Below are 19,203 nucleotides of genomic sequence, written 5' to 3'. Positions count from 1 at the left end.
GTTAGTCAAAGAATTAAAAATGATAGTCACAAGCAGTAACAAAAATTCTTCTGCAGCCTCTGAGCTGCTCTGCCTTTTCCGCACTCCACAGAGGCTTGAAAAAAGTTCAAGCTTCTTGTATGCTCCCAACAGACATCTTTCCAAAAAACAGCAGGGATCATGGGAGAACACTGAGTGCATGAGAACCAAGAACACAGCAGAATCACAGTATAGAAAACAACTTGACAAAGGACTTATTTCTGTGTAACACCTTCCAGCAACACGGGGTATCTGCAGCACCACTAAAGAACTACCGAGATACTGTTAAACTATTTGAATGTGTATACAGTGGAGCCTTGAGAGGCTGTGGGAAGGGGATACATGTTCTCTGTGTATTTCTCTCCATCAGTACTATATCACTTATCCAACCAAACCTTATCAGCAAACCATCCCATAAGGTCTTATGCAGTCAATGCTAGGAGAACAAAATCTTCTCTTAAATGTTCCCTTGCCACAATCTCCATAGGCTCTCACAGACCTGCTCTTCAGATGAAACACTTATTTTTCAATTCACTAACAGAGAGCAGAGGTTGAGCAGATAACACTGCCCCAGGATGATGTGAGCTGAGAGACCAATACTGACTTCAACAGATAGCAGAGACTTCTAGTAACATGAATGAGGAAGTTTTTCAACAGTAGTTATAAAGGATACCAAGAGTCGTTCAGTAGTCCAATTTTTCTGTCATACAATATCAACGTAAATCAAAAATTGTGATACCATGTTCATTTAAAATTATCTGTCCTGAGAATACTAAAATAATGAGGATTGCTTATGATAATAAACAATTCAGTAAAAAAAGACATCAATTTTACTGTAACTATGTCACAACAGAAACAGAACTACTGTCTTTATAAAAAATTCAGAAGTATGTTCAAACATTTTCTCCCATCTTAAGGGAGTACAGAAATTTCAAATTAAAGCACAGCTGTTGCATTATCTATTGTGTCACTCTATCTTTTGTTTCTTACGTTCTAAATCTCAAGAGTTAATTAGTACCTGTAACTATGTTCTAATATACCACATACTTCTGAACTGCTCGCTCTTCCCAGTTCAGCATTTTTAAGTAGGTCTCTTGGTTATCCCTGTTTCCTCTACAGTAATTACTCACTGGCAGTCCACTCAATGTCCACGAAGAATAAAGCATGAAAAGTCTCAGTCTTACAAACAGCCAAAGGTAAAATTTGCTAAATACGTCTGTGTACCTTATACAAGACCTGCTACAAGGTCAGTGTAAAGAAAATTTAGGAATGAAACAAGTGAACCCTTTTGTTTACACAACTGCATGATTCTTAAAACGAATATATGTATAAATATATATATATTGCTGTACACACAATTTATCTGGGTGTGTGTATTTATATATACATTTATACAAAAGAAAGGCTCAGAATTTCCTGTGCTTTTGTATCACAGGCTCAAGGGAGTGGAAAGGAAAGGTGTGGCATACTGGCAAATGGAACTTCCTGAAATATTGACTAAAATTCCATATATAATTTTCTGACTTCCATGAGGAGGAGGGACAACACAGGTTTTACAGACAGTTGCTTTTAAGTGCACCCAAGCACTGAAATGATAATGAATTTAATTAATTGACTTCAGCATGGTAATTAGCAGAACTGTGTAAAGGCACAGAAAACAACAGCTTCTTAAAAATACTGAGTCAACTCTTGCTTTCATTTCCACTGCAGTATATGATACATTACAATTACTTATTACTACATAACCACTACAATTACTATGAGAACAGTAAAAAAAAAAGGAATTCCATTCTTAAGTACCCATGAAAGGACAAATCACACTACAATTTTCAAGATAACAGGAGAAACAACGATACACCACTTCTCCAAACTGGAGATTATGACAGATTGTATTTTAAACTCAAAAAATTTTACCATTTTGATTTCCAAAATTAATTTCTGACATTTGTATTACATATGGGATCTTTCAAAACTGAAATACTCCTTACCCTTCTTCATCCTTATCCCAAGACAGCAAGGATGCCAGTAGTCAACCCACCAACTTTGCAAATGAAAAAACAAGGTATAAATCTTTATCCTGAATTAGGACTCTGATGAGACTCTTGAGTCTCCCACATTCAAGACAAATGTTCTAATCACTCAAGGGTGGCTCCCCCTGAATCCATAGCTCTTCCTTAAGGTCAATTCAGCTTTGAAAAATGTCTAACAAACTAATGCTCTCCCAATAGGTGAATAATGCCTTACCCAAAAATTCATCTGTGGGACTATTCAGCAATACCTGAAGAGTTCAACAAAAGCCATTTTTATACCTCTGCCCTTTGTTTCCATTCTTAGTGAAATTGTAGGTGACATTGTGTGCCTCATATTTTCCTCACTTCAAATTAATTAACTTTGCCACATTCTAAAGAAAAACTACAAACTGGAAAAAAAAACTACAAACTGTGGGGGAAAATGTCAGGCATGCTGGGAAAAAGATCAAAATACAACATTACCTGCACTTAAATTCTTTACCTTATTTCAATTCTATCTGAAGCCAGCATTGATTCTTATGCTACAGAAAAGCATTGCCCAGATTTATCATTATCTTAAATGGAAAAATTAAAGGCAAGTCCAGATGGTAACATTTACTTACTCATCTATTTGGCAGACACATGTTTCCACCTCTTTCAGTGCAGCTTGCAATTTGAACAGCAATTTTTGATAGACGTCTTGTGTTTCTAAATCTTCTTCTTTTAAGAGGTACCTCAGACCATGGCCCTCTTGCTGGCCAAGAGACTGTCCTGAAGGGGCAGCCATTGTAGTAATGGTATGTTGGACATAAATCATGGGATTCAGTTTACCTGGGAATAATCCAAAGGGATTACATCATTATCTTTTTTTCAACATATATTTTGAAGTTAGTAAAATACCTAACAGACATTGAAATATTTTTCTGTTTAAAAATTCATGTTCTTATTTAATTTTGCATTTTATTTGCATTTCAAAGTCAAGCTATTTAGGAAAAAGTTATTGTGAAATTATGACTACCCTTTATTATGCTTTAAAATAAGCCTAAGAAGCAAAAGTAGGGTGATTTAAGAAAGGCTTGTTCTTAATTTTAATATTTGGGCCATAAACCTAAACCTATTACCTTTTAAGACTCTATACCAGAAGCACTAGAAGTACCTCTTTCAAGCTCAATTGACTTACCTTGATCAGTGTTTTTATTTTCCTTTTCATGGGAAGAATGTTTTCTGCTGTCTAGCTGTACACCAAAGGCACTACCCAGGGAAGTTGAGGTCTTCGGGTAAGACACTTCCATCACATTGATATGGCAATTGGTTGGACAGAAATCACTGCTGTGAAGTGGTGAGATCTTTGACTTAGCTTGTTTGAAGGTAGGCCAAGCTCTGTTTTTTAATACTCTTGAAAACTAGAAGTGAGAAAGAAAACCACATTTTGATTAGCAGCTCTTCTTGTGTCCGTGCTTAGCTGACAATACTTGTCTACCTAACTAGAAAACAAAAGCTTAAAACATTTCAGTTATCCTTGACTTAAGGAGTCTTGACCTCTTAATTTCCATCTTTCTCTAAAAGGGAAAGAAAAATATTTTTCATTTTACATTTTTAAGGGGTCATTTTTTGAAGTAAATGATTTTTTAAGTAACTAGCTTTGTAACAGAGAGATAGAATTCGTTTCCCATGGAACATAATAAAAAATTAAGTGTCTTTCTGGGGAGAAAGTCTCAAACTGCTTTATGATCATGTGCTGTACTGCTCATGACATTTATAAACACCTCAAGATGTTTTCAAGTCAGTATTTTCCAAAAATTCACAAAATTTTTGTCTGAAGCTATAATAAAGACAAATCAGAAAGTATGAATTCTGGATTTCATATTCAAGGAGGAGGAAGTCCTCTTTAATTACATCCTATCCTCCTGCATTAGGAGAAGCATTGCCAGGAGGTTGAGGGAGGTGATCCTGTTCCTCTCCTCAGCAGCGGTGAAGCCTCACCTGCAGTACTGGGTCCAAGTCTGGGCTTCACAGAAATAGACATGGGCATATTGGAGAGAGCCCAGTGAAGGTGAGCCCACTGAGATGATGAAGGGACTGGAGCATCTCTCCTGTGAGGAAAGGCTGAAAGAGCTGGGACCCTTCAGCCTGGAGAAGAGAAAGCTCAGCGGAAAACAAGTCAGTGTGTATGAATACCTGAAGGAACGGTGCAAAGAGGACAGAGCCAGGCTGTTTTCAGTGGTGCCCAATACCAGGAGCAGAGGCAATGGGCCCAGACTTAAATACAGGAGTTTCCTCTGAACATCAGGAAACACTTTTGCACTGTGAGGGTGATTGAGCACTGGCACAAGTTGTGCAGAGAGGTTCAGGGAAGAGAGGTCAGATCTCTCTCCTCAAAGATGGTCCTGGGCAACCATCTCCAGGTGGCCCTGATTAAGCAGGATTGGCTGGACAAGCCCTGCAGAGGTCCATTCCAACCTCAAATATTTTTCTATTTTGAGTGGCATTAGGAAGCTGATAAACACTAGTACATAAAAACTGCAAACACCGCATTTTACAGACTTTCCTACACCACCACCTCTTTCTTCTCCCCCCTACATATCAGCTCAGCAATGAGGAATATTTTTTAATATTCTAATTTTAATATAGTCTAATTTTAATATAGTGCTTAGCCACATTTCCCTCACTCCAACATCTGAAATTTTGTGCAGTCTTGAATAGACTTAGAGTTATTTGGTTTTTAAGATGAGAAGATGTCAACCCAAAATGGTGAAGACTAACTGGACACTCAGAAACTACATCTACTTCAGAATAATAAAAGTCATGCGATCAAGCTCTTCCAATGGAAGTCACAAGCTGGATTTTTGTCAATATGTGTCATTTCCAGTGCAGTTTGTTGTTAGGGAAGAGTTTTTTCTGGCAAGATGTAATCAGTGTTTTAATCATAGTATCTCTCCAGTCAAAATATTACACAGACCTACTTCAGCTACGAACCACAGCTCATGCATAAGAATATTTTCAGAGTTAACTTGCAAACTTTCTTCCCTAATAAATGTCAGTAAAAATTCAAATCAATTCAAAATCAACACTTCAGTTGAATTAAGACACATCCCTTCTGCAAAGTAAGATGTTTCTGTGCCGGGATTTAAATTTCTGTTTATTTTGGGGTCATATTACTTCAGCTAGATGAACACTTGTTGGGTTAATTACATTTAAATCATTAGACCACAACAAGATCTGGAGGGTTACAAGAAACCCAATTATGGAATTGTTCAAAGGCTGAAGAATGTACAAATGGTTAAGAAGGGCATTAAGGACATTCAACGATGAAAATGTTTCTGCAGACAGTACATATTTCACATCTCAATCTCCCACACATCCGGCTCCAGAGAGACCAAATGCTGGCTATGATTTAATCAGGTCATAAGTCAGGACCAAAATTCTTCTCATATATCTGTTGAGAAACATCTGGGACTCATGGCACTGGAATCGAAGTCTATTAGGAGCAAAATGTTCTGATAATAATAATAGTAGGAACTGCAGAAATCTACAAGGCTTATATTTATAGAATTCGAACTTTCACAGTGAAACCAGGAGCCAAGCTGGGCTCAGGCACTCCAAAAGTCTCCTGTAACTATGGTTACCTTTACCTTGCCAAGAAAATGACACATCTATTCCTGAAATCCACTGCATTACTAATTGTCATTAAAAGCTGTAACTGTGAAACTACTGATTTTTGAGCCGATGAGATTTAAAGAGCAGTCTGTATCAGCAATATCTGCTTCTAGACAGTGTAAGAACAACGAAAACTTCCCTGAGGCTGTTTGTTTCACATCCAGCAAACGCAACAAAATTTGATTTACTGTCTTGGCCTCCTCCGTAGAGACTGTATATCATAGTCAAAATTTTCAGCCACAGAAAATGTATAAATCACCTGCAGGTTACTCAAACTGTAACTATTAGTATGAAAACCATTGACTTTTGTTTTTAAAAAGGGTATTTTGAATTTTAATCAAATTGGAAACATGGAGGTTTGTAATTCTGCAAACAATGGAGAGATCAGATGTTTGCTAATGCAGCATCAGGATTCTTTTGATGCCTACATTGATGCAACTCAGTTTATTACATTTCTTTTTGGAGCGCATCCTGAAAAGTCTGACAAGCTGCTTTTTGGCCTTCATCCTACCAAAGCTACAGGTATTCCTAGCAGTTCTCCCTACAATTCCTTTGAAAACCAAAAAAATTATCCACTCTTTTGAATGCAGCTTCTAGAAATATGTAAAGCTCCTGCACTCAACTTGCTATTCCTTTCCTTTTTTTTTTTTTTTTTTTCTTTTCAATTTTTCATGCATTAACTCTCAGAACAGACCAGTTTGTAAATGCCACAACTCAGATCCCCAAAAGAGGTAAGACAGGGCAGACCCACTTTTTTTGAGCCATTTTGAGTCTACATCAAAGTAATTCACCTTCCCACAATTAAGTTCCATGAGAGAGGAACTAGGAGTCTGGATGAGAAAAAGAGTTTGCATTAAAAAAATGGCAAATGGTTGATTCATTTACGCCCTGCTTGGTTGAACAACTATAGCGAAATGCACTGACAGCAGCTAGAGGTCATAGTCTGGGGTATTTATTCATTCACATATCATTAATTTAGATCTCAAGGATATGAAAGTCAGCACTTTCTCCATTTTTCCATGCTATTATGTTTTATTAACCCAAATGAAGCTAATAATTTACAGAAATGTTACTATTAACAGTTATGCTAGACCCTAAAAGATGAATAAAAGGGTTACAATTTGGTATTTAAGTAGTGCACTAGAAAGAAAAAAAACAATTCTGTTGTTATTGCTTCATTTTTGGTTAACATCTGCAAATTCACTAGAGTATTGGTTTTTAAAGCATTTACAAGAATGATGGCCCTTTTGCAGAAATATGCAGTTGATTGTGTCTATAACTGAACACAGCAAACAAGGAAGGATACAAACTACCCAATGTCTAAAAAAGGGATAATAAAGAGAATGGTTTGAAAACAATTGATGCAATTACTCAATTAAGGCATTTACAGCTGAACTTTCAGACACATTTTTGTCATTGCCATAGACACTGAAGTTATTCAAACTGTACAACATTCCCCTGTTGTTCCCTTAAAAGACAAATATAATCAAGCTTAGGACATGCAGGTCATACCTTTTTGTAACTAGAGATTCTTCTGTAGATATGCTCAATTTTCTCGCTGCAAATGGCACTGAATTTACTTTGAAGTTCAGCGGGGATCACGTCATTTAAGGAATTGAGGCTGTTGCAATTCTGCACAAAATGTTCATCGCTTTTTGCCAGTGCTTCAAGAATCTAAGATAATAAAAACACGAGAAGTAGTTATGAAATTAAGTTGACTAAAATTTCCCCTTACTAATCATCTCTTATAACTAAAGCTGAAAAGCCTGATAACATTACAGGCAATGGTGCACAACAACAACGAATGAAATGTGGGCTGTAAAGAGGTTTTCTTAAATCTATTCCCTGCTAAGTTATACCCTAAGTATTTTTGCTTGGCTTCTCATGACATTGTCTGATAATGGATTTACTACTAATTTCCTACTAATGTAACCACTATTGCTCCTCTAAAATACATTATCTGCTGTATTTACTTGATGAGCACATATTATGCAAAGCTGCTGAATTAATTCGTTCATTACTTCTAGAAAACCTCTGGTTTGGCAGAATACTAACACACTGAAAAAGCATAAAAGAAAAGTTCGTGTTATCCTCTTGTATATTCTGCACAAAAAGGCCAGGAAATAGGGCACAGAATAAGCTGTACTGCCTAGCAAAAACTGAAGCCTTGCCACGATGGTGAGAGAAAACTAAGTAAAAGGCATGTTGAAGAGATGAGGGTAGTACATAGCCTTTGTAGACATTTCAGTCAATCTTTGACTTTCTTTCGAGTTTTATTTGGCAATTAAGAAATAAGGGAGAGGGGCAGGAGGAATGGAAGACTTTGCAGATCGTTTAACGTTTTTTTTAAATTTAAAGGCTCAATTTATAATGACAACATAACTCATTTTGCTTCCTGAGTCCACAATCATCCTCCAAAACATCCAAGAGATAAAGGCAATCGATTATAAGGTATCAAACGAAAGACATAGAATCATAAGACTTTTAAAAAGATACATGTTGCTCCATTGGTATTAAACACAATAAGCATTAACATACAAAAAAATGCTTCATACCTTTGCAGTCAAACTGAAAAATCCCTTTGGTTCAACCATTTTTTCCAAGACATGGCACTTAATTCCAGCTGTGCTGTCATACTCATAAACCACGCCATACTCCAGGTGAACATTGTCAACAGTCAAACTCACATGATCTTTCTTCCCATCAATTATTGCCATAGTGTTAAATTTGTCAATTACCTCTAGAATAAATAAAGTAACACAAATCATTTGACAAGTCCTGGTCATTAAACGAACTAAAAACGACATAGGCAACCCTTCTAGAAACAGGTATGTTCTAATCATTCTATTTAAAACCATTCATTAAAAAACCTGGCTGAACAATTTAAAAATCAGAACACCAGTAGATTTATAGATGCTAAAATACTGGACTGCAAAACAGACAGCCTCTTTCTTTACAAACAGTTATTGAAGGGGGCTAATTCCATTTAATTTACAATCCAGAGACATTAAGAAAGACCCAAAAATGGGAAAACAGAATTTCTAAATAAAGTAGAAGAAGATGACTATGAAAACTGTCAACATTCAGAAATGAAACCACAATATCTGCATTTATGAAGAGAACATAAATACAGTTCATATGTTAACTCTCTTTAATTACAAGATGCATATGAATGCAATTTTATCTAAATGTTAATTGACTGAAAATAATTAAGGATATGAAGGTATGAAGGATAGCTGTTTTGTTATTTCCCATGCAGTAATGACTAATGTATCTAGTCTGTCATAAATTATTACTAGTGGTGAAAATAAATCAGGTAATGCCTAGGATTATGTTTCTTACAAATGAAAATGAACAGATTTCCCCCAAAGTGTTCACAGAAGTATTTTCTCTAAATGGGAAAGATAGTAATTTTCAAAGAATAGCATGTTAAATTTATATATTCAGAATACATAAGAAAGCAAATCCTTATGTAAAACACATCTTATGATCTGCTCAAAATTTCCTCTCTGCAAACAAACCCACTGCCTACATTTACCTTGCGTTGTAATAACATTCTCAGCAACAACAAAATCAAACAATCATCACATACCTTCCACTTTACAGTCAAAGGCATCGCCTCCTTCATCTCCAGAGGGTTTGGTGTTTGTTTTCTGAAGATCTTCCTGTGCACTTTCAATGCTGTTGTAAACCCACTGTATAGAATCTTGCTAGAAAAACAACAAAAAATAGACAACTAGAAAAAGCTTTGCAAGTGCAACTGATAGCAACTATTTCACTATTTTTAAGGTCTAAGTTAAAAAAAAAAGAAAATTACAGAGAATTTTGGCATTGTATAAAACCATCTGAAGAATTTTGGCAAGTTATTTTTTATTTCATCATATATTGTCATGAGACAGTATGAAGTCTGTGACAGCATGACATCCATCAGTTTCATGTCTCTGTCAAAAATAATTTAGGACATTTCAAATCAAATTGAAGATTGAAAATTATTTTTCCCCAAGAAATCATGGGGAAAAAAAAAAGAACCTATTTTTTCTTTGCTAAATCTGCTGTGCATCCACAAATCTGGTGGCAAATGTTGTGGAATATCAACCAAAGACAGAGAATGTCCAGCTAACCTATCACCCAGGTGTCACTAGCACAAAGAACCACACTACAGCCTTCATGACTTGTATTTGTCTTTACTACACTTATTTTACTAGTGTAGTAATAAATGGTTTTTACTTTTTCCCAGAGATTAGAGCCCCCCTGCACTACCCCCCCACCCCCCAAAAGAAAAGAATCACAGGCTCCAAAAATCCACCATCTTCTGTGGCTGAGTGACACACAAGGACAGGAATTGTGACTTGCATGGGTCATACAACCTTTAAAGAAGCCATGTATATGTCTTATATCTTGTTCTATCCAGTCTGTAACTCAGCCACATGTCCATCAGACCCTTGTGGAAGGCCCTGTCAAGCATGGCATCTCCAGACTACTCTTTGTCCCTTACACTTCAAAACAAGCTCGACAGTCAGCTAATCACAGCTACAGCAGAATGATTATGACAAATCTGAATTCAAAAAGAAGTTCATGGAAGAATTCAAAGTTAAGCAAGAATAACAAACATTTAGGCTGAATGTTAAAATCTTCATGCCAAGAGCAAAATACATCCGGTTATCCTCTGCTAAAATACAACATTCGGCTTCTCTCTTTATCCCATCGATACGGTTTCTCTAGGTTTCACAGATTCATCTATGCCTTGCTTTTCACTCAGTGGCATGAAATATTTTAATAAGCTTAACTTTCAGAGCTCTGTGTTGATTGCTGGAAGACACCTGTGCAGAAGCTGATCAACAGGAATGCTTCTGAAATCCACGCTTCTTTGCAGGTTCACCTCAAAGCTTGATGCTGAGTTACGGATTCTTACAGGCTTGCTTGGCAGCATGAAGACTGCCATGCCAATCTCTAATAGGAAATACTAACTACTTAAACAGAAGACCCTTCTCCAAAAGTTAACAACCAATCTAATGCAATATGACTTGGAGCAATGTTCTTCAAAATCATTACAGGAGAACAAACTAAGCATAAATCTGTCACATCATGATTAGTATCACTGCAAAGAAATTGTAATTCCAAGAAGTAAAATCTGGTTTCAATTTTCTTTATTCAGACAAGACAGAAGATAAACATTATCCAGCAGAAGTTATACAGTAATTCACTGAAAGAATCTGAAATGAAGCTTCATGCTCCAGGCGACTAGGAAGATTCCTTACCGTGAGAAATAGAAGACAGAAGAAACAGAAAAAGATTCCCTTTCAATTATGCAATTGGCAACCACAGGAGAGACTACAATATTCCTGGTAATTAAATGATAGGCTAATGCACTGTACTTACAAAATAGGAGAAATCCATAGTCATTTTCCAAATAATAAAAAAAACCCCAACCAAATTTCTTAATAGGAAATTAAATTTTAGCTGTTTTGGCATCAGTGGGAATACGACCATTTACTTCAGTCTAGACAATTCTCCCATAGTTTTTGATAACACTGCATCCTAAATGACATTTTTCTTGTCACTCTGGGGAATTTCAGTTATCTGTGATTTGCTGAATTATGATCAGTTACTTTTTAAAATTGAAATAAATACTATGTGTAGGAAAAAACCTGAAGTCATTCTTCATGTCAAAGCATTCTCACCAGCCAGCATTAATCAACCCTTTTTGGATGTCACTTATATCCATAGGAAGTCTACAGTTACACACAGAGAGAACAAAACTGCTATAAAGAATTTAATTTATCTTTTATTCTAGCCAGTTTTGCTACTAGTCCACAAGATGGTCTCTCTTTACTAGAGTGCATCTTCCTTTACAGAATAGGTGAGCTTGATCTTGATATACCATGTAATAATTTCAATTCTGTATTATCACTTAAACACAAACATCCCGAGCAAATTTTCATAAAGGCTGTATTTATATGACACAGTTCTAACCATATAATTCTTATAACTATGCAGTAGGTGTGGGAGAAGGATTTAAGTCTTGATTTTAATTGGATTTTTCTCCTCAGTAAACACATACTTGAAGAGTTTGTGAGGTTAATTAATGATATTGGTTCACAGTTTATGAAAAATTTGCAGGGAATTGGAAGATTACGTTATAGAATCCAGATTGGTTTGTTTTTCTTCCTTAAATTTGTGTCTTGGAAGCCTGAGATTCTTGCCTCAACGAATATGAAAAAGATAACAAAATTTGCATGCATTAAAAAAAATGAAAATTTGAGTCCTTGAATCTATGCTTATTCTGAAGATTGGAATGCAATGGGAACTCAGACTTTCTGGATGGAATATATGCACTCTGCTCTCTGTGTACTGAAGCGTAACAAAATTCTGGAAGAAGATCCGTTTTATGCATTTCATTCCCCTGCTGCTGAGCAGGCAGCAAGCTGTGTGATTCCCTCTCCATCAAGATGAGAATATACCTCATAATGCTTTCTGCATAGGACTGCAGAAATGTTTGAAATAACCCTTTAAAAAGACCGTATAAAAATTATCTCTGGTACTTATTTCAGTGCAGAAATTAAGCAGATCTTTAATATCACCAATATATTGAGCAATCTTCAGCTTTTATATTTCAGTTGGCTTCCCTTCAGTTTTATTCACCCCTCCTTTCCTCCCATCCCACTCAAACACAACAGATATGTACCCAGAGATAAACACCACACTGTTTACTTTGACCAAAAAGAGAAAGCTAGAAGAAAGTGTGCAAGGGCACCAAATGAGACATACCTGCATTGGCCGCCTGTACTTTCTGCAGGCTGTGACATGAGCAATAACACTTGCATGAGTCTCTTTGCTGACATTAATTCCATTCACTTTGATTATGCACTGGCCAGGGTGGAGACCTGCCGCAGCTGCCACTGTTCCTATCAATAAAAACCCACATAGTCAGCAGACTTTTTTTTCTAAACATCTCGTTTCAAGCTTACAGTCCAAAAAACCTTTTTTTTTTTTTTAATCAGAACCTGGTCTGACTGATCCTTACATACTTCCCCTGACCACAGAGTACTTCTGTGGACCAGCTGGATGCCAAGAAAATTGAGTTCGCCAGCAGAAGAGACCAGACAACTTTCTAAAGGCAAAACAACAAACATTTACTAGCAATATGAAAATGTAGAAAATTCACCTCAAAGGAAAGGACTTTAAAAGGATAAAATGGCTCTAGCTTGAAAGTCGCTAATTACAACTTAGTCTACTTTTATATGACCCAAGTTATGAGTTTCTTGTTTAATTCAGGTGTTTCAATTTTACATACAAAACAGAAGCTTTCTGACAATACATAAAGAAGTATAAAAGCATACTAGAGTATCATGTTAAACATGAAGTGAAATATCTCAATTCCAAAGACATTTCCAAAGATCTTTTGCTTATCTTCATATTCTCTACCAACACAATTACAGAAGAGGACCTTACAGCTTTAAATCAAAATACGCAAAGATAAATAAGTAGAATATCTCAAATTAAATTATCAGAGGGTGGGACAGGGGGATACATGCAAGATGACACCTAAAAAACCCATTCTCTTTAAGCAATATGAAATATTTTGTTCAGCAACTTATTTTCACAATGGAATAACCACCTTAGGAAAATCTAGTGACTGAATAGGCACTACAAAAATAGCAGTTGTCTCCAGGTCCTTTCAGTGTGATTCAAACTCACTCCTGAAAGACAGTCTGCTGGAGTATGACCTTAATTCCAGCTACCTGAACATTCGCCTCCTTACATCTCTCTTGATACTGCCACAGAGGTGCCAAGGAAGTAAAAATCTATTGCCTAGAGACTGCCAGACCGGAGTGCAGAAGCTAGGGGCTATGAAAGAAAAGGCTAGACTGAATTTGCAGGGCTGAAAAATAGAAAAGCTTGTCACGACTTCATGACTTGTCAGTTGAGCATATTTGACAAGGAAATAACTTACAGAATATACGAGCTTCCCTCATTTTAAGAATTATCACTATTAGATTAAAGCTGCATTTAAAATCTAATATAAAGTCATCAGAAATTACACTATTACCAGCTATCGCAATCTCCCTTCCCCCCAAAAAGACTTTAAAATAAACATATAAGTAGATCTTATCAAATATCTCTCTCAAGAAAAAAAAACCCAAATCTCTCTTCAGAAAACCCCAAGGTCCCAATTCAGCAAAGTATGTAAGCATATGCTTAAAATCTGCCAGGTTTAGCAAACCACACAAGCAAGCACTTGCATATTGTTGAGGCTAATTGGAATAAAGTATGTGCTTAATGAATAATGATAGGCAGTTGCATTGAGATCCAGGTGCAGAAATAATTATCACATCAGCTACTAAGTCTGCAGTTTATTAGTCTTTCTTTTGAAAATCTAATTTCTGGCACCAGAGTCTAGGAAAAAAGTCATCAAGCTCTGTTCAAATCTGGCTGCTCTGCAGATCAGTTCACTTTTAATTCCTCAGTTACAAAGGCAAGAGCAGGGGAAGAGACACAACTGTCCCACAGTAGCTGAAAATACAGTTTGCTCTACCATAAACAACATGAGACAGTAAGAAAAAATGCTCCAACCTCTTTTACCGCAAGTGCACTGGTAGAAAATATTGAGTTAGGATAGTAAGCAGCTGAAAATCACATCCCAAGATAGTATTTACATGAAACATCTGCAATTACTAAGACGAAGTCACTAATGCTCTTGAGAAGAATTGTAAAAGGCATATTTTTTTGTAAAATGTTTTCAGAACATTGCAGAACCACACAGCCATCTAACAAATTAACACACAGGTTCCCAACAGCCATTCACTGGACAAAGTGATATTGCATCCTTCAGCTATTCCTTAATCTGTAAAGAATGCACAGCTTTAATTTAACTTTCCTACATTGGTATAGCTACATTTAAAAGAAAAGTTGGAAGATGTATCCAAAGCTTACAGAGCATAAGTACAAAAAATAATTTTATTTGGGTTTATTTAATATGGTTTTTTACTTTGGGGAAAATAAAAATCTAAGATGGATTACTGGACCTAATTTTGATTTATCTCAACCAAGTCATTGAGATGTTAAATGTATATTTACCAGTACCATTGACAGTTCTTACAGCTTACCTCTCCCAACAGCATGGACAACGGATGGGCCAAAGCCCCGGATTTGGAATCCAAGTCCATCTGCAGAGTCAGGAATCTTCACTGTCCTGATATAAGCAAAGATTCAATATGAATGTAGCAAAAGGTAGCATTTCGTTATTCAGCAGTATGTAGGTTACAAGGGTATAAAACTCCATACTTCTATTCAAATCAGTTTCAGATTTTGCACCATTCATATTCCAGATACCGTGCACCACTGACGTCAGAAGAGCAAGCTGAGACAGCAGAAGCAATCTATTCCACGGGGAAATTCAATATGCTGATTATAATCAAAACACCACTGTAGCTTTAAAATTCCTCCCAAAAGGACTAAGGCTAAGTTACCACAGCACAGCAACACTGAAAGCCCTGGGAAGGCAGGCAGTCTCTCCCAACCGAAAGGACACAGTGTGGGGACCAGAGATCACAGCAGCCCTGATCAGACAAGCGGCAGAAGACTGCAGAGCCTAGACCCATATTACAATTTAACAGAATCACAGAATATGTGGAATTGGAAGGGACCCACAAGGATCATCGAAGTCCAACTCCTGGCCCTGCACAGGTACCCTAAGAGCCACACCATGTGCCCAAGTGCATTGTCCAAACACTTTTTGAACTCTGTCAGGCTTGGTACTGTGACGTCTTCTCTGGGGAGCCTGCTCCAATGCCCAACCACCCTCTGGGTGAAGAACCTTTTTATAACATTCAACCTAAACTTCCCCTGACAGAATTACAGGCCTTTCCCTTGGGTTGTGTCACTGGTCACCACAGAGAAGAGATCAGTGCCTGCCCCTCCTTTTCTGCTCCAGAGGAAGTTGCAGACTGCAGTGAGTTACCCTGTCATAAAAGGAGATAGGATTTGATAAGCAGGACTTTCCTCGCACGAAGCCATGCTGGCTGTGACCAATGACTGTGTTGTCTCTCAGGTGTTTTTCAATACCTCCCAGAATAATCTTCTCCATAATTTCACCAGGCACAGAAGTGAGACTGACAGGCCTGTACCTTCTCAGGTCCTCTTCCTCGCCCTTCTTGAAAATTGGGACAATGTATGCCAGCTTCCAGTCAGCTGGGACCTCTTCAGATTCCCAAGACAACTCAAAATCATCAAGAGAAGCTTTACAATGACTAGCTCTTTGTGGATTCTTGGATGAATATCATCAGGCCCCATAGATTTGTAGGGATCCAGCTGAAGCAGCAGATCTCACACAATTTCAGGGTTGGCTGGGAGTCGACCATTCTCGCACTCATGGTCCTCTAGCTCAGGGCATTGAGACCCCCTTTGGTCCATCACCCATGTTGAAGATGGAGGTGAAGAATAAATTAAACACCTCTGCATTGTCCCTGTCCCCGTTTGTGAGGTAACCATCCTCATCCTGTAACAGGCTAACCTTATTTTTACATTACCTGTTGCCATTAATATACTTGAAAAAACTCTTTTTATTTTCCCCCACATTTCTGGCCACCTTCAACTCCAGTTGACCTTTGGCCAGGTGAATTTTCTCCCTGCAGTGGTGAGCAGCATCTCTGTATTCTTCCCATTTAACTTGACCTTGCTTGCATTGAGCATATACCTTCCTTTTTCATCTTATTTCCAAGAGGAGAGTCCTGTTCAACCAAGCTGGCCCTCTGCCTTCCCTACTTGACTTACAACATTTGGGAATTGCCTGCTCCTGTGCCCTCAGGAGGTGATGTTTAAAAAGTGACCAGCACTGATGGATCCCAGCACCTGCAAAAACATTTTCACTCCGAAATAATGAATCCTGTCAGGTGTCAGCAGACAAACCGTTGAGTAGATCATCCCATGATCAACAAACACAAAATTTTTCTGCTTTTTCTGACACCAACCTTGGAGCCACGCATTGACCTGATGGATCTGCCTACTCCTATCAAAATTGTTCCTTGTTACTGGAAGTATCAATGAAATCAACTACTGTGCTCCTGCTCTCTCAACCAATTGTCCCTGGACACTGATGTCTTTTTGGATTGCCCTCAGACTTCTCTTTTTTATTTCACTGCTGCCAGTTTCAAAAATCAGTAGCAGAGAGTAATTAGAGGGTATTAGTAGACTAGAGAGTTTTCCAGTAATGTCCCTTATCCAAGCCCCTGGGAGACAGAAAACTCTCTGTGGGTTGGGTCTGGTCTGCATATCGGACCCTCCTTAGAAGGGAGTCTCCTATTACAGCTACCCTTCTTTTCCTGTTAGCAGAGGAGGTCTTGATGCAGGGTGCAGGTGGTGTTGTCTCAGGAGGCCTCACCACCCCAGCATATCTTTGCCCACCTCATCAGTTGTTTGGCCTTCTAGATCCAGAGCCCCATGCCTGTTGTAAAAGGTACCAGTCCTACTTGTCAAATTCAGAGAAGGAGGAACATTCTTCTTGGTACGTGCTGTGATGTGCCTCCAGCCTTCATCTTCAACAGACCCTTGGCTAACAGTCCTTTGGCTAATTACCCTGCAGGGTTCTGAGTCCATCTGCTTCTTCACCACAGCAGAGGTTCAAGACTCCTGCGAGTCTGAGACTGCAGCATTGCTGAAAACAACTGGTCTGTCATTTGCTCGTTCACTGAAATACTGCAGAGCCTGTTCACCTCTTCCTGTAGCTCCTTCACCTGGCAACACAGCTCCTCAAACACAGCTCACCTTCTGCAAAAAAACTCTTTGTCATCCCAACCTTGCAAAGAGGCATCAGGCACTCCCAGCAACCTGTGCCTCTTCTTGCTGAGTCTTCTTGAAATAATGTTTTATTGCAGTTTTTCTGAGCAGCTACGGAAAGCACTGAGTTTTGTAAAGCAAGAATCATCTACTGCTGTTTGTATGACTTGTAAGCACATTGTGCTGTGCTCCTCCTTGGTCTAAGAACAAGAGTAATAAACATACTGACAAACCTAACCAACAGAAACAATTCTGAGAATCAAAATTCACATCTACTCCTTAAAATTAAGCTCTGAGCTCGCCCAAAGTAAGCTAACATCCCCTCATGATATCAGTTCACAGTCTACAAAGAGCAACACAGCTGCATTAGCCCTTATCAGAGCTAGTTAGGTCATGCATAACAGTACACTGATTTAACTTTGCAGCCTTTCCATCCAGAGCCAGCTCTGTTATTATTTCAGGGATCTTTGCCCCGAGCTCCATTTCCCATTGCAAAAGCAAACAAATTCAAATTGATGCTGGAAATTGATTTTAAAATACATTTGAACTATAACAAACTTGATTTACAGGCAGTTTTGAATAACAGAATTGCATCATTTCTTGTACTTCTTATTTTCTAGTATACATAAAGCATTTGGAGATGATTATCATGAGGTGAGATCCAAAAGTCACTGAAGTCTTTAATTCTTTTAAAATATAATAATATATTGATATTCATAAATTTTTACTTTAAATATTTTTGTAAGTATAACATCATTTAATGTACTCATATATTAACTATTGATACCATTTATATGGTTGCATTCTGAAACTACCTTGAGAACACGTTAATGAACAATGAAAGACCATCACTGGCAGTTTAGGCTAAGAATTCAGGAGAGAACTGTCTTCTGTCAACTCAGCTGCACTAGCAGCAGCTCCTGACAAAAAGCAGGGAACACTGAGAAACAAATTTGTCTCCTGTGAACTCTTCATTCACTAGAACATCTCTGTCAACCTTGAAATTCACCCACAAGTTGAGTCAGAAATTAAACCAAGATTTGCATTGAAGAAAAGCCAAGATATGCCTTTTAGGCTTTCTATAACCCTGTGGTCTGGGGGATTCTTTAATAGTTATTTTTGTTTGTTTAGAGTGGGAGCAGGTGTTGGAGTATCAGTCCAGATAAGCATCTTTATGCCCTATTTATTTTTTTCCTCTTTTGCCAGTTGTGGGTGCCATTTTACTTCTCAAGACACCTTTGCTTATTAAAAGGAGAAACAGATCTTCAAGCTACCACATAACCAGAGCCATTTCTGAGCAAGGCACTCACGTATGCTATATGGTAATAGAGGATGGCACGTCTTTATTCTGCAAATTTTGATCAAAATTACTCCTGACAAGTTTTTCTTAGTCTCCTTGTTATGCATAACCTAGCAAAAACTGCAATAAATTTTCTAATATACTTTTGCTCATTTACATATTTACTGAATCCACCCATTAGGCCTCACTTTGTATTTCTTTTACATAACAAAAGTTGTGTTTAGGTAGGAATGGTCAAAACTGTACAGAAATGCATCTGTTACGTAAAGATGAGGAACTGTTTATTTCCTCCTGCTGTTTACACCACCAACACACAAGCTGAAGGGGCCCATGAGACCACAGAGTCTGACTATGCCAAACCAGCAACTAATCCCCAGACACAGGAATTTAATACACACAGCAAGAGATAAGTGATCAAAATTGTCCATATAATCAAGGAAACTT

The 19,203-nt window shown here is 37.6% G+C and overlaps 1 protein-coding gene across 2 annotated transcripts in view; it reads right to left on the bottom strand.

Moving 5' to 3' along the window:
* PREX2 (phosphatidylinositol-3,4,5-trisphosphate dependent Rac exchange factor 2) overlaps window positions 1-19,203 on the bottom strand; it is a 171,273-nt gene that overhangs the window by 68,726 nt on the left and 83,344 nt on the right. For both annotated transcript variants that reach the window (XM_032127109.1, XM_032127117.1), the window contains exons 20-26: window positions 14,792-14,877; window positions 12,453-12,589; window positions 9,277-9,394; window positions 8,240-8,424; window positions 7,197-7,358; window positions 3,208-3,430; window positions 2,651-2,858 (exon numbers count right to left, since the gene is read on the bottom strand). In XM_032127109.1, coding sequence (XP_031983000.1) covers window positions 2,651-2,858; window positions 3,208-3,430; window positions 7,197-7,358; window positions 8,240-8,424; window positions 9,277-9,394; window positions 12,453-12,589; window positions 14,792-14,877 — 1,119 coding nt within the window. The remainder of the gene's footprint in view (window positions 1-2,650; window positions 2,859-3,207; window positions 3,431-7,196; window positions 7,359-8,239; window positions 8,425-9,276; window positions 9,395-12,452; window positions 12,590-14,791; window positions 14,878-19,203) is intronic.

Source organism: Corvus moneduloides, chromosome 1, assembly GCF_009650955.1.
Source record: "Corvus moneduloides isolate bCorMon1 chromosome 1, bCorMon1.pri, whole genome shotgun sequence".
In the NCBI taxonomy this organism is placed as follows: Eukaryota; Metazoa; Chordata; class Aves; order Passeriformes; family Corvidae; genus Corvus; species Corvus moneduloides.
This window is presented reverse-complemented; position numbering and strand designations above follow the sequence as displayed.